The sequence below is a fragment of the Somniosus microcephalus genome, chromosome 12 (assembly GCF_052327205.1).
Source record: "Somniosus microcephalus isolate GS21.2 chromosome 12, FLI_Smic_1.0, whole genome shotgun sequence".
Taxonomy (NCBI): domain Eukaryota; kingdom Metazoa; phylum Chordata; class Chondrichthyes; order Squaliformes; family Somniosidae; genus Somniosus; species Somniosus microcephalus.
The window spans coordinates 115,213,909-115,239,991 of NC_140998.1; the positions used below are offsets into that span (position 1 = coordinate 115,213,909).

General features: G+C 43.0%; 1 protein-coding gene across 2 annotated transcripts in view; it reads right to left on the bottom strand.

Annotated features, from left to right (window-relative positions):
* Positions 1 to 26,083, bottom strand: part of aqr (aquarius intron-binding spliceosomal factor) — a 126,194-nt gene that overhangs the window by 20,500 nt on the left and 79,611 nt on the right. For both annotated transcript variants that reach the window (XM_086003441.1, XM_086003442.1), the window contains exons 26-33: positions 23,864 to 23,999; positions 12,157 to 12,366; positions 7,915 to 8,052; positions 5,808 to 5,879; positions 5,012 to 5,199; positions 4,356 to 4,527; positions 3,982 to 4,152; positions 3,089 to 3,174 (exon numbers count right to left, since the gene is read on the bottom strand). In XM_086003441.1, the coding sequence (XP_085859567.1) occupies positions 3,089 to 3,174; positions 3,982 to 4,152; positions 4,356 to 4,527; positions 5,012 to 5,199; positions 5,808 to 5,879; positions 7,915 to 8,052; positions 12,157 to 12,366; positions 23,864 to 23,999 (1,173 nt within the window). The remainder of the gene's footprint in view (positions 1 to 3,088; positions 3,175 to 3,981; positions 4,153 to 4,355; positions 4,528 to 5,011; positions 5,200 to 5,807; positions 5,880 to 7,914; positions 8,053 to 12,156; positions 12,367 to 23,863; positions 24,000 to 26,083) is intronic.

A 26,083-nucleotide genomic window follows, 5' to 3' on the forward strand; every position in this document is an offset into this window, starting at 1 on the left:
TTGTGACAAAGTGGAGATGCTGAGAGAGGAGTTCCATAGGGTAGGAATATAGTGACCGAAATATTATCTGCTGACAATGAAGCTGGAAACAAGTAATAGTCTGGCACCCGAGGAGTCGATGAACGGATATACACCTTGAAGAGATCAGGGAGGGAGAGAAGAGTGAGGTTACGGAGAGACCTGAATGTACAAACAAGGATCTTAAAGTCAGTTCTCTGGTGGCACTGGAGCCAGGCAAGGCTGAGAATATGAGGCTTGGTGAGGTTGAGAACATTCCGGATGAGTTGTAGTTTGTGGAGAATGGAACTGGGAAGATCAGCAAGGAGAACAGTGAAGAGCCTCAAGGGTGTAGATCTGAGTTTCAGTGGCGTGGGAAGAATAAGGCAGAGGCAGGCAATGGTTGGGAGGTGAAAGAAAGTGGTTTTCGTAATCGATCAGTTGTGGGGAGGAAGTGAAACTGGAGTTGAGGAGTACACCAAGAATCTGCACCTCGGGACTTATCCTGAGGTGACAGCTGGGACAGTTGATGGAGTTAAGCCCAGAGATATGTCAGTATTTGGGGGAGCTGAAGAGGGTAGCTTTGGTTTTGCCAACATCTAGCTGGAGGAATTTTAGCTCAACCAGGTCTTAATGTCAGATAGGCAATTGGAGAGTGTGGAAAAAATTAACAGAGGAGATGATAGGTAGAGCTGACTGTCACTGCTTTACATGTGGAAGCTGACCTCATGTTGTAGATGATGTCACTAAGGTGGTCAGGGAGAGAGTGGGTTGCGGCAGAAGCGGCTGTGTGAGCACAGAAGGGATAAGAAGCTGTTGGAGGTGATGTAGTGCCAACAAAGCAACAGGTAAAAGTGGAACCATACGAGAACAGTGCCAGAGGAGAATGTGGAGGAGAGATTTCGGCGAGGATGGAGTAGTCTGTGGACAGCAGGATAGAGATGGGGAATAAGGAAGCAGAGCACACTGGGGTCACAGTCACACAGGATGTCATTAGTGGCTTTGACCATTGTGGTCTCTGTTTTGTGAGCAAGATAAAATCCTGATTGGAGGGTTTCAAACATGTTTTGGTGGGAGCATAATTGTGAGATGATGAGACTTTCTAGAACTTTAGAAAGGGAAGAAATAGTGATTGTCCCCCTCAAATTTAAGGTGGCATTTCAACCATATCTGAACTCTAATACATAACTCTCAAAATATTCCTTACAAGTCATGAACAAAAGTAAGTAGCACCCAGATTTTCTAGTCAAGTAGTGGAATGATGGGTTGAGAGAAAAATAACTACATTAAAACTGCACCAATTTTTAATGCAGGGCAACATAGTAATAAGAAAGTTTGTAACATACTGCTACTACTTTGGCAGGTTCCCTAATCCCTTAATAACATGAAATATGCTGGAGGGTCCATTTAATTTTACCTGCATTTCTAGAGATGCTTGAACAATTTAAATTATATTGTTAAAATAAATTAAAAGAGACACAGTTTTCTCTTTAAATATCTCAGTCAATAGCTATAGCTTTCACAGCACAATCAACCTATAAAAAGCAGCAATAAAAACAGAAAGCGCTGGAAACACTCAGCAGGTCAGGCAGCACCTGTAGAGAGATGCTGCCTGAAGTGCCTGAGAGAAGTGTTTCTAGCATTTTCTGTTTTTATTTCAGATTTCCAGCATCCGCAGTAGTTTGCTTTTCTATAAAAAGCAGTGCTTGTTTAATTTTAATTAGCATAAAATTGTGCAGCTCCTGTTTTTCACACCAATCTTATCATTTAGCATTTCTACTGTAGTTTCATCATTTATTTAAACTAATTTTTGGCAACTTTCAATTCTTAGGAAGTCAATCAAACTTTTCTGAATTATACCTAGGGTAGTAGAGTCCCAAGTAGTTCATATGGAAATGACCCAGGGACCTTTGACAGCAACGTGTATGAAGAAATGGGTTCATATAGTTTTATACAGGAAACTCTTTTTTATCCGCATCGACGGACCGGCGTGGTGCCAGTTTAACAAAAAGTCCGGATTACAGAGAGGTATAGTAAAAGGTACGAGAGCCCCGTACACGGCAACAGATCCAGGCTGCCCTGTTGCTTGGCAACAGGTGCAGGAACCCCGGCCACAAGATCCAGGTGTCCCTATTGCTTAGCAACAGGTGCAGGAACCCCGTTACACAGCCACAGATCCAGGAACGGCCACTAATATGAAGTAAAACTTACCTGAACCTACTCCTGAATTTTGCCGGTTAAGAGATTTCCGGTTATTTAGGTGCCAGTAAATCGAGAGTTTCCTGTAACTTGTTACTGAAGTACTGTCCTACTACCATAGATAAACATCTGTTATAAACAAATTTAGTCTTCACTCATCTATATCGATTACTGGCAGACACAGATATCTTTGGCCCCATCAGTATTACCAGTAGAATTACAACTGTTGTGTGAAGGGAAGATTAACCGTTGTCAGAAAGGAAGTTTCCATTTATTTTAAACAGCACAAAACAGATTTTATATATATATATATATAATGCTAAAAATACAGAACGGGTCAGCAGCTGAAAGAAAAAGATAGGTTAACATTGCTATCATTTTCTGATTCTATTCCAGATTGCTTTTTTCTATTTTCTAAAAATGACTTGGGGGGTGGGGGGGAGAACTGAAGAGCCTAACAAGTTACAATACTTCAGTCCATTTCTACTATAGCTTCATCATTTATTTAAACTAATTTTTTCAAACCAGTGAAAAGAATATCTAATTTCTTTTGACACAACAGCAGGAATAGTGACCTGCTGATTTTAGTGAAATTGTGTCTCGCCTTCATATGAAATGCATTTTTTTGTAAATTGATATGAAAGAAATTGGTCCGACCCTGTACCACTGTTCAAGACTATGTTGGATATACACGATAAAGAAATTAAGGATTGAAATTAAATCCACTGAAAGATTTCCAAGATTCTAATGGCGTGATCACTTGAAAGATTTGATTTAAGATGCTTAAATTATTTTATTTGTAATCATTTATACAAGTCTTGTAATGGTATCATTCAGTACAGTCTCATGTTGTAAGCTCATTAGTGATCAAAAATCATGCCACAAACCATACCTGAGATGTCCAACAGCTTTAGTTCGTACTAATGAGAGGATAATATAGTCATTCTGTTGTCCCTGGAATCTGTCTACTGTGGTCACCTAGAAGAAAAAAAATTGCTCACTTCGGAATTGAAAACTTGAGGGAGGGAAAAGGATGAGGAAAAAATAATTTCATGGTCACTTAAAAGCCCTCTGTTTGGATTGCAAATAGCACCTTTAATGTATACAAGGTTTAGTATCTCGTCAGAGTAGAAAGTATATGAAATAAACTCTTATGAAAGCTGGTTATAGAAATAAGTATACGCACAGATGATGAAATACTCTTTGGAGCACGATAGCTCTAGATCACATTAGTTAGACTATGACAGAACAAAATCCACATGATTCATTGAAAGGAGCAGCCTCAATGGGACAAATGGCCTTTGCTCATTCCATGTTTACGTACTGCATAACCTGCAATATTGCACGGCTCTTAGTTACAAATAATTTGGTACTGAAATTAGTTTGGGGAGGGACAGTTATGTTTATCAGTTGCTTTAAAAAAAAAAAAAACTCCCTTCCTTTGCACAGCCCTCACCTGGTCTCTTCCAGTGCCACTCTTAGCCAGGCATCAAGAGAGATGTTTGAGTACACCCTGGTGATGAGGTGCTCCCCAGTATTCCTATTCCGCCCCCCCCACCCCCCCGAAGGGAGATACCTCACCTCCACTCAGTGCTTCTCTGTACAGTGTGGTTGAAATTGGGATAGTAGGAAAGGGAAATTGAACTTATGTGTGCTCTTTACACACTGTGCCATATAGTTTCCACCTAGTCAATTTTTAAAAAATACTTGCAAAATGTTACTATATTTCACTATTCTGCTGTAAATCAGGTGAGCTGTGTAACAAGATTTGAAGAGAAATCTTACCTTGCTTGGTCGTCCTATAAGAGGATTACCGCCACAACGCTGATTGATAACATCACGAATCAAATGCTTCTGACCATTGTAAGTTGTCAAGATGCTAATTCTCTCTGCAGGGTATCCCAGTAAGCGCATGTACATAAAAAGGGCCACTGCATATTCAGCCTCAGCAAGATTCTGTCAAATGGTTGAGTAACAGTTTGGGTTTCAGAAAAGCAGGCAGTGGATTTTACACGCACAAAACCCAGAAAATGCAAAGAAAATGGAAAAGAATGCCAAAATGATTTTAGTACAAAAATCATCAGGATGTAAATCTTCAATGTCAGCCAATTAAGTTTATAGACACTTAAAATTATAATGATATTAAGACAACTATTTACCTGGTAAAAGTATGGATTGGGCTCCGATTCACCAATTCCATTGAAATCCTCCACATTGATAAGTTGGAAGTCGTACACTAAGCCAGCATTGGCAGCACAAAACTCAGGTAGGATCTGGACATGGGGAAGGTTCCCTAGTTTCTTGTAACGCCAGTTATAGAGGTTGCACAAACTTAACAGAAGATAAAGTGGAGCAAAAGTCAGCAAAGCAATGCACCCATCTTAAATAGTTGACAATTTTAAATGACAAAATTCCTTTTCAATGCTGCTTCCTGTTTTTCCAAAAATCTTAAATAGCCTTGGCTCAGTGATAACACTTTTGCCTCTGAGACAGAAGTCATGGGTTCAAGCCCACGATAGCGATTTGACACATAATCTAGGTGGACACTTCAGTGCAATACTGAGGGAGCGCTGCAATGCCAGAGGTGCTGTCTTTTGGGTTGGACATTAAACTAAGGCACCGTCTGTCCTCTCAGGTGGATGTAAAAGATCCCGTGGCACTATTCAAAGAACAGTGGGACTGTTCTCTGTGTCCTGGACAACACCACCAAAGAGAAAGATTATCTGGTAATTTATCTCACTGTCCTGAGGTTATGAAATGCACTATATAAATGCAAGTCTTTCCTTTCTTAATTAATTAAGTTTCCTTTGTTTACCTTGCTCTTGCTCTGCCCTGGGCATCAAGATCCACTGTTGGAACGCCCAAACGAACAAATCGCGTAAACAGGGACTGCTCCATGTTGGAATACTTTTGGAAGGCCATGTTCTTAATGACGGGTGGAAGCTGATGGTGATCACCGATCATAATCCAACGCTTCAGTCTACTGAAACCATCTTCAGGGTTCTATGGAGAATGAACAATATATAAACAACTTTTGCTCATAAAAATGCTGCTAGAAAATCAAGGCAGCAGCTCACCACCACCTTCCCAAGGGCAATTAGGGATGGGCAACAAATGCTGGCCTTGCCAGCGGCGCTCGCATCCCATGAACGAATAAAAAAAAACTTCTATTTGAACTCTATTTGCCATAGTTTTGCCCACTCACTTAGTCTGGCTATGACCCTTTGTATCCCAGTTACTACTTCACAAGGTTGGACCTCAAGGGTTTGCCCCTTTTTCAGTTAATTTAATTTAAATAAGTCAGTCAGTGAGAAATTGGACGCTTAATGCCTCCCCTGAAATAAATTTATATTCATTTGTGAAGTTCACTGCAACTTCCTGATGATTGTCACCCATGAATTCGCAGTCAGGTCCACATATGAGTCCCATATCAGTAGATTCAATTTAAGGACCACAGGCAAAATTTCAGCATGAGGTACATTTCTTGCTTTGTTCTAATTTGAAAAAAGGTGACCTAAAGAATGATGGAACATATTAATTATCATAGCTACACCATTACCAGCAATCAAGCCTCTAATGTGGTTACAGTCCATTGCTAATAGAAACATTACCTGTAGTAGGAGTGGAATAAAGGTTTCAATCTCAAGAATCTGTGCAGCTTCCTCCATCAGGATGTTGTCATACTGTCAAAAGAAGAAAAAAAAATGCGAGTTTTTTTACATATGTCAAAGACCAGTCTTTCCCCCCAAAAAATGATTAACTGGAGTGTGTATACATGCTTTAGTGAATGCAAGTGCTAACAAAGCAAGAGACATCAGCCCAAAGGGATGGAACACTATGTAATTCAGGTAGCCAATGTTAATATCAAGCATGCTCAGATCAAGTATAACACAAGCAGATGTAGCTTAAAATCTTTCTCTATTTTGCCCCAATAGGTTTGTGACTTCAATGTACCAGAATTTAAAAAAAAATGCACAGCACTAGTTCTTTAAATCTGATTTTAAATGTAATTTCTGACAAAATATTATCTCACAACTAAGAAAATAAACTTCATATTTCATGCTTCCAGGAATAGAGTCATAGGCCTAGAAATTGGGTTGGGGCGCCAAAGTGGCGCAAAAGTCGCCTGAGCGCAGGATTTAGCGCAGCGATCGGAGTAATACCGATCGCCAGAAATTCAGTTTCAGTGCCGCTCGAGGGACACGGGGCGAGGCTCGAGGGGCTCCGCGTCCCTCTTAGGGCGCTGAAACTGATTATCGCAGCGCAACGTGCCGCAGCGCCACACGCTGCGGTACTGCAGGCCTTCCTCCCACTGTTAAGGGGGAGGTGCCTGCAACAGCGCGATCCCCGCTTGCGAGTGCTGGCAAATGAGCCCGGCACCAAGGAGAAGTGCCGGGCTCTCGGGAAACAGCCGGCAATGCCGCAGGGGGGGGGGGCGGGGTTAGGAGGCCGGGGACGGAGGTGCTGGCAGGCGGCCGCCGAAAAAGCGGCCGCCCCGCACCTCCACCTTAACTTGTGCCGTTGCCGGCACAGTAAGGCCCCGTGAACCGGCGCTACCAAATATCGCGAATGGGGCACGAATGGGGCGCTGCGCACACCGATGACATCATTGGTGGCAGCGAAGCGCAAATGCCTAACGCCACCATTAGCGCCCCTACTGAATATCGCGGGAGACGCAGCCAGTGGCGCTACAGCCACTGACTGCCTCTTTAGGCGCTAACAGGTGGCGCTACTCACCCAATTCCTCCCCCATAGAGTTATAACGGCACAGAAGGAAGCCATTCGGCCCATCGAATCCGTGCCGGCTCTCTGTAGAGCAATCCAGTCAGTCCCATTCCCCCGCTCTATCTCTGTAGCCCTGCAAGTTTATTTCCCTCAAGTGCCTATCCAGTCTCCCCTTAAAAACATTGAACATCACAGAATCACAGAAACCCCACAGTGCAGATGGAGGCCATTTCGGCCCATCGAGCCTGCACCGACACATAGCCCACCCGATCCCCGTAACCCCTACACCAACACATATCCCACCCTATCCCCGTAACCCCACGTATTTAATCCCCCTAACACTAAGGGTCAATTTATCATAGCCAATCAACCTAACCTGCACATCTTTGGACTGTGGGAGGAAACCGGAGCACCCGGAGTAAACCCACGCAAACACGGGGAGAATGTGCAAACTCCACACAGACAGTCGCTCGAGGCCAGATTCGAATCCGGGTCCCTGGCGCTGTGAGGCAACAGTGCTAACCACTATGCCACCGTGCTGCCACTATGCCACATCTCCGCTTCCACCACTTCCGTCGGCAGCCAGTTCCAGGTCCTCACTATTTGCTGCGTAGAAAAGTTTTTCCTCATCTCCCCCCTGTATCTCTTGCCCAAAACCATTAATCTGTGTCCCCTAGCCCTTGTACCATAAACTAGTGGGTACAGCCTTTCCCTGTCTAGCCTACCCAAACCAGTCATAATCTTGTACACCTCCATCAAATCACCCCTCAACCTCCTTTGCTCTAATGAAAACAAATCCAGCTTTATACAATCTAAACTGTACTTGGGCAAGAGTTTTCACTTTTGTTCTTTAAGTACATAAATTGTTTTGTACAAAGAAAGGACCAGGCTGCAAACATACCAAAGCTTCAATGCATCAAGAGATAAGCTGTTCTGAAATACTTGAGCTGCTTCCAAGAATTACTGTATTAAAAGGAATGAATTGCTTTTTACCTTGAACCCCAGCTCTACTAGGTCATGTCGTTTTAAGGCGGCATGAGTACATGTCATGGCAATGATTTTTGCTTCTTTCACTAATAAATATTTTGATCTGTCCAGCCCACTGCGCAGCAGCTCAAAGGCTCGAAACTCCTGCAAAAATTACCAAGAAAGCAGGTTAAAAAAAACATTCATGAATATTTGCCTTAAACCCTGCTTCTGTACCGAAGCAAAACTATGACTATATATAAAAAATACAAGATTTAGACTTTGAAGTTTATCTAGAGGACAATGAATTAAAATGGTTTATGTTCAATACACTCTGTACTTCTTGATACCATCAAACACAAACTGTACAGGAAATTGACTTCTTGCAGATATTTGAAAATAAGCTCATTCTAAAAACTTAAAAGGATTTAAATTTAAGATAAGCATGTTGAGATCACCTATGCATCATTTAGGGTCTCCTGAAAAGGGAGAGCCACTACTCAAGAGAATAAAGCAGGAAGGACGTACGTAATATCCAATTTCTGGGTATGAGGGACATTGGTGCCTTTTGGCCAGATTAAGTAAACTAAACCTTTTTCGATGCCTTGAGGCACAAAAACATTGATCTCAGAAAATCCCATATAATGGTTACAATCATAGAAATTGTAGCACAGAAGGCAGCCCTGCTGAAACCATCTATTCTAATCCCATTTCCTTGCCTTTTCCAGGTTCCCTTTTATTTTTTCCCTTTTCACATACTTATACAATTACACTTTGAATGATGTTCTAGTCTTGGCCTCAATAGCCACCTGTGATAAAAAGCATTCCATGTTACATTAACCTTCCTAGTACAGTACTGTGTTGTTTTGACAATTTATGTCCAAATATACTCTTCCATACCTTCCACAAAAGATACTCTACAGCCATATTTCTGCATTCTTCTGTAAAAACTGATGCAAAATACTTAAGCATCGCTACCATTCTCTCAGTCAAGTAAGGGATGCCCTTTCTTTCCACTCTAAGTGGTCCTACCCTGTCTAATGACTAGCCTTTTACTTCTTATGAGCTTATAACAGCCCTTGCTATCTTCCTTGATGTTAACCACCAGTTTTCTTTCATACCCCTTAATCTTCTAATCTCCCTTACATACATTTTATATTTCTCACTTTCCTTCTGTATTACACCCCTTTTCCAATATTTAAGGTTTTTAATAATCTTATTTTTCTCTAGGACTTCGGAACACTTGACACTTCAGTGCTGCACTGTTGGAGCTGCCATCTTTTGAATGAAATGTTAAACCGATGTCTGCTTGATCAGCTATTCACAATATATATTAATGATCTAGACGAGGGAACTAGATGTAATATCTCCAAGTTTGCAGACGACACAAAGCTGGGTGGGCGTGTGTGCTGTGAGGAGGATGCCGAGAAACTCCAGTATGATTTGGGCAGGTTGGGTGATTGGGCAGAAACATGGCAGATGCAACATAATGTGGATAAATGCGAGGTTATCCACTTTGGAGTCAAAAACAGGAAGGCAGATTATCTGAATGGCAATAGATTGGGAGAAGGGGAAGTGCAACGAGACCTGGGTGTCCTTGTGCACCAGGCAGTTAAGAAGGCAAATGGTATGTTGGCCTTCATAGCGACAGGATTTGAGTACAGGAACAAGGATGTCTTGCTGCAGTTGTACAGGACCTTGGTGAGACCACACCTTGAGTATTGTGTGCAGTTTTGGTCACCTTATCTGAGGAAGGATGTTCTTGCCATGGAGGGAGTGCAGCGATGATTCACCAGGTTGATACCTGGGATGGCAGGAATGATGTGAGATTGGGTCGATTGGGCTTATACTCACTGGAGTTTAGAAGAATGAGAGGGGATCTCATTGAAACTTATAAAATTCTAACAGGAGTTTACAGACTAGATGCAGGAAGGATGTTCCTGATGGTCAGGGAATCCAGAACCAAGGGTCACAGTCTAAGGATAAGCGGTAAGCCATTTAGGACAGAGATGAGGAGGAATTTCTTCACCCAGAGAGTGGTGAACCTGTGGAATTCTCTACCACAGAAGGCAGTTGAGGCCAATTCATTAAATATATTCAAGAAGGAGTTAGATATATTTCTTAAGGCTAAAGGGATCAAGGGATATGGAGAGAAGGCAGGGACAGGGTACTGAATTTGGATGATCAGCCATGATCTCATTGAATGGCGGAGCAGGCTCGAGGGGCGAATGGCCTACTCCTGCTCCTATCTTCTATGTTTCTGTTTCTAAATGTTAAAGATGGCATTGCATTACTTGAGCTCTCCTGGTATCACGCTCAACATTCTTCGCTCAAGCACAAGAGCAAAATTGACGATCTGGTCATTCATCTCAATTGGTATTTGTGGGACTTTACTGTGTGCAAATTGGTTGCTACGTTTGCCTACAGAACAGCGACTGCACTTCAAAGTAATCCATTGGCTGTGAAGTGCTTTGGGAAATCCTAAGGCACTTTACAAAAGCACATTCTTTCTTTCTAACCTCGCTTTTTATTCACAGAACCTTTCCTTTGATGTATTCCCTTCACTCCGAGCAGAAATGTATTTAATCCACACTTTACATTTAAATATCTTCCACTGGTCCGCTGTTTAATCTGCCATTTTCCCAAACAATTAATGTAGGCTCGATCTCCATTCGCCACTACAAAATTTGCTAATTCCTAGTTAAACGCCGTTTGTCTCCTCTCTTTCCTCAATGACCTGATTCTGCCTTGATCACAACTTCCCCAAGTACTGTCCCACCATCCACGACTTACTTGTCCTGCTTTGTTACTCTGAATCAGATCCAATGGTTGAGCACCCAACATATTGATTATGGAAACAATCCTGGATGCAAAGAACACCTCCCTGTTTTGACCAGGAACCACTCTTATCTCAAGCTACTTTAGATTAGTTGAAGTTCCCCAGAATTACAACTCTCTTACCTCTTTAAATTGCCTACTAATATCATTCTTGATTTCTGTCCCACTCCCTGGTAGTCAATAATGTACTCACAAAATGGTAACAGATCCCTTATTTCTTAACACATAGAAGGTCTGAGCACTACAAACAACAAAAACGTTCCTTTCTATGGCAATAATCATAATTTTAGGAGCATTCTTCCTCATTTTTTCTTTCTCTAACTCTCCTGAAAATGTTATACCTAGGAATGTTTAGTTCTGTCTTACCCCTATTGAAACCAAGATTGCATCATGGGTTAGGTACATCAACTCTCTTTCGGGTACTCCCAGTGCAACTCTGAAATGTCTACTCCGCCATTGTACAAACTGATGGTCTGTCACTAGCCACTGCAACTCTATAAATTATGTATGCACTATTTGAAGGGCTTGGATTAAAGGTGGAGAACACGATGCTGCAGTAATCAGTGAACTGGCGATTAGAGCCATTTACCCATGTGGCATAGACAAGAATATCCTATGGCAATTCATGTACGCACTTTGTTTCATTTCCAAGAATGTATGCGTAGAAATATAAAATGCCGTATTATACACTTGTGTTCTTCAAGCTGCAGTCAAAATTCCAGTCTGACACTGGGAACTGCAATATCAGTTCCAGCCAGGCAATACCCCATTTATACTGCTTGGCTGGAATTCTGATGCGCCTGCCCAGGAGTGAGTTCTACGCATGTCTTGGTACACACGTGTAGAGTTCTGATCCCACAATTTATTTAAATTTGAAAATGTATCCTTATTGATTGTGTTAAAGTAAATAAAAGGAACTTTAGCATCAAACAATCATGCTGCATGTGCCTCCTCTCTTCCCACCATCATCATTATATGATGGTGCTTCTTTATAGTAAGTTTACACATTGTAATCTGTTCAGGATTTCCAACAGTAATAAATAATTAATAAATAATCCCTCAAAAAAATATGGGAGGCTCAGCATACTAAGCATGCAACAGGTGCAGGGTCGAGATTTTATGGACTGCAAGCATGATTTTACTGGCAAATTATGGAGTGCTTAAGAAATAATCAGCATCAGCGCATAAGCACAACTAGGAATCAGACACTGAACAGAGACCAGTCACTTTTTGTGTGAGGGGAGCCCATTTCCCAAATTCCTGGTCTCAGTGCTGTAACTAATGCTAGTTTTGAAGTTACAGACAGTAAAGCAAAACATTTTTCCAATCATATTTTTAGTGATAAACCAGGCAATAAATCTTGGAGTTATATTTAGTTATCAGCTTGAAAATGGCATAAGACTTCTGGCTATTCGTACAAGTGTAGCCTACCTCCAGCTGCGTAAATATTTTATTGATGTGCCTGAAACAACCTTCAGCTATTTCCATATCTTCTTCATATGATTGACCTTTAAAAATAGGCTGGGGTGCATTGGCAAAGTATTTATGGAATGGAAAATGCTCAGACACTGTTGTAACATCACCAGACTTTCCACTTTTGGCCTTTACTTTACTGAGATATTCTTCCCAGCGTGACATCACCTGAATGGAAAAAAAAGAAAACAAATGTACAATGTTCTTCGGTATAGCTGGACACAATAAGTATTAAGAATAAACCGGAGCCTTATATGATAACAATTTTCAGATTCAAGTATAAAGAAAAATTCTTATTTTAAATATTAAATTGTAAATCTACCATTAAGATTATGGTGCAGTTGGGTGGTGTGCTGCTGAGATGCTGGTTTGTACCTATATTTAGCTCAGACATAACCATCTGAATTTAAAATGGAGGCTAGGTACATATGCAGAATAAGTGAAAGAAAAAAAAGTAGAAGAGTCATCCTGCACCGCTCCTAACTGTTAAAGTAATAGTAAAAACCCTGGAGTAAATTGTGTGTCCTAACCTCAGTTGGGAGAAGGGGGAGGTGGGGGAAGTGGAGAAAGGGGATGGGGGGAGAGCGCGGACGGAAAGGGCGAGGGGGCGGAAAGGGCGAGGGAGGGAGAGAAACGGCGAGGGAGGGAGAGAAAGAGGAGGAAGGGAGAGAGCGAGGGCAAGGGGAGAGGGGGAGGAAAGGGAGAGGGGAGGAAAGAGGGGGAGGGGGCGGGGAAAGGGAGAGAAGCAAGAGGGAAGGGATATATGTATGAACGAGCGCGTGCATCAAAGAGAAAAAGAATAGGCAGAAATTTATATACAGTTTATACCGATTTGTACACATTAGTTGTAGCGTTCATTTTGCGCGGGTCTTCTCGTTGTCTCCAGTGAGAGAAAATTTGCATCTAGTAATCTAATGGCCTCATCAGTCATGGCAGCTGACACTCCAGATAGCCTATAAAAAGGAGCTTTTGTTTGTGCTCGTTCAACTGAGCTGACTCAGACTCTGTTTCTCCACTTTGCAGGAAGGCACAAATTTTGCAAGGGACATGCACAAGGGAAATGTGAAAATATTTGCAGTCGTCTTATCCTAATTTTTGGTGCAACACATTGTGATCCAAGATGCCCATTCTCTGCTATGCTGCGCAATCTGTTTTAGTATCATGGGGTCAAAGTGATCAGTATAACAGGATTGAAATGTACTAAATAAACATAATATAAGGAGAGCTGTAAGTGATGTTGAAGACCAATAAATCAATTTATACACACAATATGTAATCACAAACATATTCAATGAACAAACCATATACAAATGAGTTCATTTTGTTTTTACCTTGGATTCATTTTCACATGCATTGAAAGAATTACCCTGCAGACATCAAATGGTTAGTAGAATTTCTAATTTATTAAAAAAAGGTTACCAACAATACATTTTTACAAAAGCTGGACCAGCATCAAAAAATGGCCCAGAAATTCGGGTCTCCACAGGCGAGTACGCACTGCGCATGCGCAGGAAACCGGAACTTCCGTTCTCTTGAAAGGGGTTCAGAGGTGGAACGCGTGCACCGGAGAGGCAGCGCGTGCACATTGAATTTACGTTTGTTTTCCAGGAGGGCAAGTCTCCAGGAGTTACACATATAAAAAGTAGGCGCAAGGCCTGCTTTTAACAAGGTTAGTGGTGAATTAATTAAAATTAAAACAGTTTTTCCACAGGTTTATTATTTTTAAATACTTTAAGAAAGGTAAGTTTATTTTTAGCCCCGTTAGAAAATGTAATTAATTTTTTCAAAAATTTAAACTGTTTAATAGTATTTTTTATATAATTTAGTTATTTTAAAAATGCGATTTAAAAAAATGTATTTGAAGTTTTAGTAATGTTTTGGGGCTTATAGTATTTATGGTTTTGACAGCTCTTCCTGTCAATTTTATGAATGAAGCATTCCCTGCTACCATTGGCTCTCCATGGCCCACGTGATCCCAGGGGACGCTTCAAACTAACTGCGCCCCTGGGATACGCAAGCACTGCGTGCCAGCAGTTGGAGGAGGCCCAGGATCAGAATCCCATGCGGGCCCACAGCACAATGGCCGGCACGCTAGGTAAGTGCAGGTCGGAGGCTTACACCGGCGGGAAGCCTCCGACCCGAATTTCTGGGCCATTAAGTTGCGGTGTCACAGCTTACTGGCATGTACAGGTTTTAACTTGCTTGCTGAATATAGTTGGAATAGAGAGCTAAAGATCCTGCACCAGCTCCATTGGATTTTTCTCAACTGTTGAGGAATCCAAATTTCTCTAAAATATTATAGCATTTTGAAAGGGACTAGCTATTTGTTTAAGGGTAGATAATGGAGACAGTACTTTGTACTTTTTGTGAATGTCTTTGAGGTCCATGGCCACGAGCCCATTTCCTGGGATTGAATGATGCTCGGTATATCTTTCTGAATTTTTCACTTAAAAGCCTCCCCCCCCCCACTACATTTTAAATTTTCCCACATGGCCACAGATTCATGCAGGTCAGGAACCACGTCTGTCAACCTGAGGCAGGAATTCCATGGCCATTGCTCCAGCTGATTACTTGACAGCATCAAATGTACAGTAAAAGCTCCCACCTGACAGATGCTCACTTTCCTCAGGCAGAAGCTGTTGCTCAGTCCATTTCCAGCACAGATTCTGCAGGCTGCAAGTCTTTCCAGCAAAGTCTCCATCCAGTCTCGCCTCTCTCACCATTGACAGAATCCTTCTGTCATCTGTACTTCACCTGTCATCTATTCCATCAACATGGATGCCCTTTATACTGTCTCACCTTGGACCTCAGAATCTGACCATGATGAGCCCCAACACTAGCATCACCAGCAGCACCAACCTTCTCCGCAATCACCTGATGCTGCACAGGACAGAGGGCATCAGCACCTGCGTACATTGCTGCCCGGGAGGCCAGGGATAGCCCCATCATAGCCAGATTTAGTTAACTTTACGCTGTACACCTATATGGCTGCCACATGATGCGCCGGTTGGCACCACCCCACATCAACACTATAAAGAATCCCTGCGATGCCCAAGCCATTCCTTTCACACTCACCACCATTGCGGGGGGGGGGGGGGGGGGGGGGAGAACTGTTAAGTCTCACCATTCATTGCAACTCACTAAGCCACTTAAAAAGGTGCACATAAAGCTTTCCAAAACCGGAAAGTGTTGAAAATAAAGAATTTTTATGTTCGACATGACATTAACAGAAACTTTACATGTCTACCCTTGTGTGTTGTTAGTTGGTATGACACTATGATGAGGGCGAGTGTGAGGGGTGGCTAGTAAGATGGGGATGTGATAATGTAGATAGAGAGAGGGATGGGTGGAAGTGCATGATAAGTTGGTGTGAGTAAAGATGTGCAGGAGTAGGGTAGTGATGGGGATGTGATGAGAGGCACAGCAGGATGCAGTTGAGTGTGGCTTTGTACTTAACGTTTCCTGATCTAATGAGATAATTAGAACGTTTGCGGCACTGTACCCAGGTCCTCCTGAACACATCCTCTGCAATCTGCAAGCAGGCTGTTTTGGTGTCTTGGGGAGATTTCTTCCACCCATCGGAAGGGAAGAGTACCTCCCTGCGTGCTCTGACTCCCTCTATAAGCATATGGAGGGAGTCATCGGAGAACCTGTGTGTAGCCCTCTGCCTCTGTGCAATCATTGTTTGCAGCACTCCAATGCTGTAGTGCACTGACAGAGCTATGTTAGAGTAAACATCAAATCTAATGTGGCCATGGTCAGAGGGTTATGCTGATACAGTTAGATGAGGAAAGATGGGAGGAGGCTCAAGTAGAATGACGTCACCAGACCTGCTCCATTTAATTGGGCCAGGTAACGCGCTGGACGGACTTAACAGGCCCTATTAAAGCAAGTTTGTTTTTAGCAGAGGGATGCAGCCAACAGCGGGGTCGCGACCCGCCACCGCTTGCACCGGACCCGCCGAGGTAGGCAAAATTCCGGCATGGACACTCTGATCTTCCAGAGAAGATTATTCTTTAAACTACATCATTTCATAAATGTTTTCCCAACCACAAATTCAAAGATATAGGGGAGAAATTCGGTATCGCCCCATTTGGGGTGCAATTATCGGCCGGGCGCAAAGTTTAGCGCCTGGCATTAATTATCGCCTCTGACTGCAAACTTGGTTTCTATCGCCCCTGGAGGTGATTTGAGAGCTAAATCAGGCACTATACACCTCTCTTAAGGCGCTAGCGCCGAGGAGCGAGGCGTTATCTCAGAGCACTGGCGAAGCTCATGTGATGTTCGTCAACAATGGAACACAGACACACTGGCGCTGGCCAGTTCACAGAAATCACAGAAATCCCACAGTGCAGATAGAGGCCATTTCGGCCCATCGAGCCTGCACCGACACATATCCCACCCGATCCCCGTAACCCCTACACCAACCCCACCCTAGCCCCGTAACCCCACGTATTTAATCCCCCTAACACTAAGGGTCAATTTTTATCATGGCCAATCAACCTAACCCGCACATCTTTGGACTGTGGGAGGAAACCGGAGCACCCGGAGGAAAACCACGCAAACATGGGGAGAATGTGCAAACTCCACACAGACAGTCGCCCGAGGCCGGATTCGAACCAGAGTCCCTGGCGCTGTGAGGCAACAGTGCTAACCACTATGCCACCGTGCTGCCCGTTCTTAAAGGGGAGGGTCGATCTTGCTCTCCATCCACACCCTGCTCATTGCAGCCTTGAATCTCGGCCTGGAGAGACCTGTACATCAATTCTGCTGGAAAGAACAATGAAGAGGCCCAGGGAAAGAGCTCAGAGTGCAGGCGGTTAAGAAGGCAAATGGTATGTTGGCCTTCGTAGCGAGAGGGTTTGAGTACAGGAACAAGGATGTCTTGCTGCAGTTGTACAGGGCCTTGGTGAGATCACATCTTGAGTATTGTGTGCAGTTTTGGTCGCCTTATCTGAGGAAGGATGTGTTGTGTCCGTGTGTTAATAGAGACACTGAAGGCAGGAGTTGGTTTCACAGGTGTTTACTGAACAAAGTCTGGAGGTGAACTAGCTGATACAACACAATATACAGGCTTATATAACCCGAGTGGCCATTACCGGCATTACAGTACACAGGGGGCTCTTAAAGGCACATACACTACAGGATGTTCTTGCCATGGAAGGAGTTCAGCGAAGATTCACCAGGCTGATACCTGGGATGGCAGGAATGACGTATGAGGAGAGATTGGGTCGATTGGGCTTGTACTCGCTGGAGTTTAGAAGAATGAGAGGGGATCTCATTGAAACTTATAAAATTCTGACAGGACTGGACAGACTAGATGCAGGAAGGATGTTCCCGATGGTCGGGGAGTCCAGAACCAGGGGTCACAGTCTAAGGATAAGGGGTAGGCCATTTGGGACAGAAATGAGGAGGAATTTCTTCACCCAGAGAGTGGTGAACCTGTGGAATTCTCTACCACAGAAGGCAATAGAGGCCAATTCATTAAATATATTCAAGAAGGAGTTGGATATATTTCTTAAGGCTAAAGGGATCAAGGGGTATGGGGAGAAAGCAGGGACCGGGTACTGAATTTGGATGATCAGCCATGATCTCATTGAATGGCGGAGCAGGCTCAAGGGGCCGAATGGCCTACTCCTGCTCCTATCTTCTATGTTTCGATGTTTCCTATAATGTGTACATGACTCCTTTCTAACTCGGTACGCAAGAAGCCCAACAAGGGAGGATTCGCTACTGGATCTAGTAATGGGGAATGAACCAGAGCAGATAAGAGAAGTAAAAGTAGGGGAATATCATAATTGAGAAGGATATAATTGAGAAGGGCATAAGCATGACAAAAACAGGCGACCTCTACCACCTAGGACAAGGGCAGCAGGCGCATGGGAACACCACCACCTCCAAGTTCTCCTCCAAGTCACACACCATCCTGACTTGGAACTATATCACCGTTCCTTCATCGTCACTGGGTCAAAATCCTGAAACTCCCTACCAAACAGCACTGTGGGAGTACCTTTACCACATGGACTGCAGTGTTTTAAGGCGGCGGCTCACCACCACCTTCGCAAGGGCAATTAGGGATGGGCAATAAATGCTGGCCTTGCCAGCGACACCCACATCCCGTGAATGTATAAAAAAAACTAGATTGAGAAAAGCTGATTTTGAGGGGTTGCAAATGGAACTTGGGAAAATAAAATGGACAACAATACTGGAAAACAATGATGTAGATGAGCAATGGGAAACATTTAAAACAGCATTCAACAGAGCCCAAGCAAAATATATTCCACTAAAAAAACAGGAACAAACTAAACACTAATGAGACACCATGGATGAATAAAGACACAAGGGAAAAATTGAGGGCAAGGAAAGAGACATACACTAAGTACATGGACAGCTGGGGAGAACATGACAAGGAAGAATACGAAGAGGCGAGGAAGGAAATGAAAGAAACAATTAGGAAGGCAAAGTGGAACTAGGAAATTAAATTATCAAGGAACATAAAACAAAATGGTAAAATATTCTACAGGCACATAAATAAAAGAAGAAATATTAAATAAACTAATCAAACTCAAAGAAGATAAAACCCCTGGTCTGGGCAGATTACAGCCATGCATTTTAAAAGATCTAGGGAAGAGATAGCAGCAGCACTATTACACATATTTAATAATTTGTTAGAAAAAGATGTAGTGCCAGAGGATTGGTGGATAGCTAACATTATATCTAGATTAAGAAGGGAGATAGAACATGTCCAGGGAACTATAGAACTGGAAGACGTTATAAATTAGAGTTCTGACGACAGGTCATCGGCCTGAAACGTTAACTCTGTTTCTCGCTCCACAGATGCTGCCTGACCTGCTGAGTATTTCCAGCATTTCTGTTTTAATTTCAAAAGGGAAAGTCTTGCTTGACCAACCTCATTGAATTCTTTAAGAGAGAGAGTAGAAAAGGGTAATGCAGTAGATGCAACATATCTAGACTTTCAAAAGGCCTTTGATAAGGTACCACATAATAGACTAATGAATAAGGTCAGAGAATTGGAGTCTGGGGACAAGTAGCAGATTGGATAGCAGACAGAAAGAGAGTAGGGGTAAAAGGTAGCTATTCAGAGGGGCAGAAGGTGGGAAGTGGAGTCCCACAAGGATCAGTGCTGGGATCATTGCTGTTCACAATGGAATCAAAAACAATTTCTACCTTTGTGGACAACACCAATTTGGGAGAGATGTTCAACACTGAGAAGGACTGCAACAAATTACAAGAAGATATAAATAAACTTGCAGAATGAGCATATAACTGGCAAATGAATTTCAGCATAGAGAAGTGTGAGGTATTACATTTTGATAAGAAAAATAAGGAGGTCACATATTACTTGGAAAAGAAAAATCTAAATGGGGTAGAGGAGCAAAGGGATGTGGGAGTACAAATACACAAATCATTCAAATTTGTGATGCAGGTTAATAAGGCCATAACGAAAGCAAACCAAGCACTAGGGTTTATTTCTAGAGGGATAGAATTGAAAAGTAGAGAAGTTTTGCTAAACTTGTATCGAATTTTGGTTAGACCACTCTTGGAGTACTGTGTACAGTTCTGGTTGCCATATTATAAAAAGGACAGAGGCACAGGAGAGGGTACAAAAAGATTTACAAAGATGATACCAGAACTGCGAGGTTATACCGATCAGGAAAGGATGAACAGCCTGAATCTCTTTTCTCTTAAAGAGAATGCCAAGAGGTGACCTAATAGAGGTCTTTAAAATTCTGAAAGGTTTTGATAGAGTAGACACAGCGAGTGTGTTTCCACTTGTGGGGAAGAGCAAAACTAGAGGCCATCAATACAAGATAGTCACCAAAAAATCAAATGGGGAATTTAGAAGAAACTTCTTTACCCAGAGAGTGGTGAGAATGTGGAACTCGCTACCACAGGGAGTAGTTGAGGCAAATAGTATAGATGCATTTAAGGGGAAGCTCGATAAACATATGAGGGAGAAGGGAACAGAGGGTTATGCTGAGTTAGATGAGGAAGAATGGGAGGAGGCTCGAGTAGAGCATAAACGCCAGCACAGACTGGTTGGGTCGAATCGCCTGTTTCTGGGTTGTAAATTCTGTGTAATTCTATGCAAGGTTACTTCGACACACCTCCAAGCAATACAACCTCCACCAATGAGAAGCACAAGAGCAGCAATGATCATGGGAAGAGTATCTCCTCCAAGTTTTCCTGCAAGTTCCTTCATTGTCGATGAGTCAGAATTAAGTAATTCCTTACCTAACACTATTGTTGGACCACCATCAGCACAAAGACTGCAGTGGTTCAAAGAGAAGGCCCATCACCACCTTCTCAGGGCAACGAGGGAAGGGAAATAAATGTAGTTTTGCCAGTAACCCCCATATCCCGAGAAGAAATTTTTAAAAATGCCAGAGGAATGAGTCAGGGCCTCGGAGGTCACCAGGTTAGTATGCAGGTTGGAAGTCAGACTCTGATTGAAGTATTGGTTAGAGCTTCCTTACTAATAACACAGCTGTCCATCCCTCCCAAAGGGTTGTTTGAAGTAACGAACTGGATGAGACTGTACGAGTAGCAAGGGATTCCCAGATCTTAACACTGACCCAGAACCAAACCCAGTTGAGGTTTGGCATAGTGCAATCCAAGGAAGACCTATAATGTTCTGCAGTCAATGCACTGTCCAACACCAGTGTGTGTGTGCTCGGATTATGAGCTGTACTGAGACTCCACATGTAAAACATGCAGGATAAAGCAATGCTATCACTTTTCACAGCCAGCCTTTTTAAAAGCTGGGAACATACAATACATATTTCAAAATTATGCAACATGAGAACATAACTGACAATTCTTTTGATGACTGGCTATTGCTGGAAAGAGTTGATGATAACATATGCAAACACTTAAATTCTGACACTGGCTCAGATGAAAGCAATCATTAGAGATGCCAGGGATTCTGCTTTGAATGCAAATGACACTGGGTAGAGCATGCTTGCCTTTAATAAAGAATTTGTTGGAAGACAAAGTATTGAAACGGATAATGCCATGAGATTTACCCTTTATGGATGAAAATCCATTACTTTGGCCGCGATTGTGCCGGCGCTCAGAGGGCGGGTTTGGAGGCGGGTCAGAGGTTAGTCGTTTTGATTGACAGCAGGTTCCGAACCCGCCATCATCCCGCCTCCACACAACCTTCCCAAGTGTCGGGTACCCGATTTGCACCTAGCGGCGGGAAACGGATTAAAGGCAATTAACTGCCTATTAACAGGTACTTGAGAGCAATTTTCAGGGTCTTTTTCGATTTTCCAGCTTCTGGGTCAGGTTTTACAACGTCCGGACAACACGCCAGGTAAGTGGGGCGTGTTCAGAGTCTGGTCTGATGTTTGTGAACAGATGACAGCTGCTGAAGTGGTGTCAAGGATCCAATGTTGCAAATGGTGAGTTTTAGAGCAAAGAAAATGTTGGTTACTGCATTTTTAAATACATATGCAGATTTCTTTGGCTTACAAGTTTTTTAATCCAACCGTATGTCCAGTGCCACTTCATTGGGAGAACCTCTCACCAGTGACAGATTGTTTCCGTCATCTCACCTGCAGCTGCCATCTATACTAGCAACATTGGAGCCAATAAAACAATCGGACCCTGGTCCTCTGAATCTTTCCACAACCATCCCCAACATCACCAACCTTCGCCACCATCACCTGGTGCTGCACTGGACGCAGGGCATCAGCCCCTGACAAAATTGCTGGCCGGGAGCTGTAAACCCTGGCTGCCACATGATGCGCCAGGTTGACACCATCCCCGTGAAGCATCCCTTTAATGTCCAAGCCATTCCATGCACACACATCACTATGGCGGGGCGGGGCGAGGGGGGGGGGGAAGGAAGAGTTATGACTGATCAATCACTGGAACTCAGTAAGACACTTCTCAATGTGCGCTCAGAGATCTGTCCAATAAGGGGCACTATTTGAAAAAGAAATGTCACTGTATGACAACATGTTACCAGGAACTTCACATGGACATTGGCTAAACCTCTCAAGTGCCCACCCTTGTGTGTTGTTAGTTGGTATGCTTGCAGTAGAATGAGGGCGAGTGTGAGGAATGGCTAGTGAGATGGGGAAGTGATAAAGTAGGTAGAGGGGGTTGGGTGGAGGTGCAAGGTAAGTTGGTGTCCTGGGGAGGTCTCTTCTGCCCTTGGAAGGGTAGAGAACCTCCCTGCTTACTGTGACTCCCTCCATAAGGATATGGAAAGAGTCATTGGAGAGCTTGGGTACAAGAGTTCACCTTTGTGCAGCGATTGTCAGTTTTCAGCATCTTAATGCAGTCAAACACTGAAAAATCAACGGTCAAAATAAAATTGTGCATGGTTCCTTTAAGGAAACCAGCAGATGACGCGTCATCAAATGACATCATCAGACCCGCTCCTGTTAATTGGCCGGTAAGGGCAGGCTTAACAAGGCCAATCAAGGGAAAATCATATCTGCAGAGCGGAGGCAGCTGGGGGGTGGGACTAGAACCCGGAAACCAGCTGACCTGTCCCCATCCTGACACCACTGAGAAAATCGCAGCCTTGGTGTCTAACGCATGAGGAAGGTCATCACATTCTGAGTAATGTCTGCTCAGATGAAAAGAATATAATTTTCTGAAATTTCAGGTTAATAAAAAATGAACTTGTGCATATTATACAAATGAAGGAAGGAACTTACCTTGCACTTCAAAATGTCTCCAAATTTTTGATAACAGTGCATTGTTTTCGTCAGAGTCTAGTGACCGTTATGTAGGGATGACGATTGTCCAAGGAAATTAATTTAAAATGTTCACGTTCTGCCCAGATGGCTCAGTTAGTAAAGCCATCAACAGAACAAAAGGTACACGGTTCAATTTATCCTCAGCTACTCAATCTCCGTAGCGATGGCAGTAGTGGAGTGACAATTGACCTCTGTTTTCCTGCTCTGGGAAGGAGAAAATTAGTTTTCCTGATTCTCATTACTATCCTATGACCCCAACTTAAAAAGGCATGTGCATAGAGATCGAGTGAGGTCAGCATCAAGCTCGAATGTGATGCTCTCCATGGGTTGTTAGCCTGATATTGCTCAATGTCTAGGCTCAAACATGACGAATGGGCAAATGGGCAAGGCATCAGCAGGCAGCGGTGGAGATATTTCCCAGAAGGAGTAAACACTCCCAAGAGATGAGAAACATACTAAAACAAAAAAGTTCACATGCCCAGAGTTTGAAACGAATCAAGATAAATTTACATGTAAACTCAAAAACCAGAATTCTTCATAAAATTCTATTTCTTTCCTTGACCATTTATTATTCACACACAAAAAGCTCCCATGTGTGAAAACAGATTGCAACACGAGGGTGGGAGAAGAGGTAGGTCATATACGTATGATATATATGCAAAAGGTACAATAGATGTTAGATATCCAAGGTGCAGTTACAGAAAAATAATCTACATGTCCAGATTCAAGAATTTTCAGTTTACGAAGATAGATTTTTCAGAAAAACCTACCGCTGCCACCACAAGTCATCAAAATAAACTTGAGGTGTATAATTGTTACTGCAATATTAAATAAACAATCGAACTGATAACAATGGTCAAATGCTCCCACGCCTATCCAACACCGAACTTGGATGCAGTTATTTTTCCACACTGCAAATGTCTTACCTGATACAGGTAAAAATGTCCAGCTGTTTCACAAGTATATGACACATCTCCAGGAACCCCCAGACTTTCTTGCAATTGTCCTACTTCACGCAACAACTCTAGCCTCCGAGCCAACACGTAATTTACTCGACCATACCTATAATGCAAATTGCAAAGAAACCAGATTGTAGTACCCAGATATTATATGGTCCACACACAAATTAAAACCCGACATACTTGCATTATAATCAAGTCCATGTGGAACTATTTCGACTGTATTACAAATTATGATTAAATGGTGAAACTGGCCACATTTTAGCATTAGAAAAAATATAGTTATTTTAATTTAAAAATTTGAGAGTGGAAAATATAAAATGTTAAACAGGTCCACAAAGTCAGAAGTTAGTTAATGCATCAGCATAAAAATCACAGCTATTATGCAAAAGCAATTCTTACTAATGCATCAGCTTGGCTCAGTTGGTTTCACTCTTGACTGTAGGTTCAAATCTCATTCTATGACATAAACACATAATCTAGGTTGACACTTCAGTGTATTACCTACTGTGAGAGCGTTGCATTGTTGCAGGCATCATCCTTCAAATGGGAAATTAAACCCGAGGCCCCACCTGCCTGCTCCAGTGGTACAAATGAACACTAAAAGATCCATGGCACTTTTCAAAGCAAAACAAGTGTTGGCTGGCATTCTTCCCTCAACTATTACCACCAGAAATACATTAGCCAGTAATTCATCTCATTATTACTTGTGGAATATTGCTATATGCAAAATGGTTGTTATGCTTGTCTTCATAAACAGTCACTTCAAAGTAATTCATTGGGCTGGATTTTCCTTAAGCTGTTGGGAAGGAGGCGGGACTACAACTTTCGGGTTTTAGTCCCGCCTCCATCGATGTCCGGCCAATCGACGCGATTTTCCCTTGATTGACCTTGTTGAGCCCGCCCAGCGGGCTCAGCAGGCCAATTGAGGGCCACCCGGCTACAGGTGATGTCACAGACTGAAATTTCATCTGTCAAGAGTTTCTGACAGATGAAATATCAGTGTTTCACAGCTGTTTGAAGCTGTCAAACACTGACAGTCTTACTTCTAACCTGAGTCCTTCTACGCAGACTCAGTTAGAATGGTCACCGGCACTGAAAGCTGAAGGCTGTCACTTTTGACAGATCACAGCCGTTCAGCTTTCAGTTCCGGCTGAGTGATGGATTCCCGAAGCCTAGAGGAAGAAAGGCTGTAAAGGTAAGTACAGGTAAGTAAAACTTCTTTACACACTTCAGACACACCAAACACACTTACCTTACTCATGCACCCATCACTCACCTGAACACCGACATCGTGACCCCTCCAAGTCCTTCAACCCGACGGCCCACCTGCTCTAACCTGGCGTGGTTTGGAGCCATCGGGAATCCCATATGACACCCTTCAAAATAGGGATTAGGCTAAAAACTGCCTGTTAACTACCTGTTAACAGGCAGTTAATTGGCACGAATCCCTTCCCGCCTCGGGTCGGCGGGTCCCAGTGCGAGGTGGGTACCCGCCTCCCTTGAAACTTACGTGGAGGCGGGTTTTGGGCAGGATGGTGTCGGGACCCCCAAATTTGGGATTTTTGCACCCCCGCACGCCTGAAAGCCCGCCTCACAGCCCAATGAAAATCTGGCCCATTGTATATGAAATGCCTTGAGGCATTTCTTGGAGATGTGATAACGTGGTACAAAAATGCGTCAGTCTGTTTTTTGTTACAATTAACAAAACATAAATAAACTGCTAAGTTTTATTTTAAATTGCTTTTTCTAGTCTATGAATTTTATGCCCAAAGTGTCAGCATCAAGTATTTCCATGTCAAGTATGTAGTGTATGTACCCGTCTACCTTTAAGAGAACTATTGTATGTAACCGTCCACCTTTAAGAGAACTATTTTAGGTGTGGCACTACTTTATCCTGGCTGCTGTATACTGTAATACCGACGGTGACCACACCGGTATATAAGTGCTGTGTCAGGAAGTATTGGGCAGATTCGGCCTGACCTTCGAATAGTAAAGTCCTGTTTTAAGTTACTCTTGGAGTCTGTGTATTAATTAACTAAACAACCCACAGACTTTACAGTGGCGACGAGTCCGATCGTACCCTGCGGCAACAATACTTCCGAAGCAGTTAACGAGCGTCGAGAAGAGGCAACCGCCCTCGTCATTCTGTTGGGAGAAAACTCGAGTCTGCAGAGCTGGAAAGGA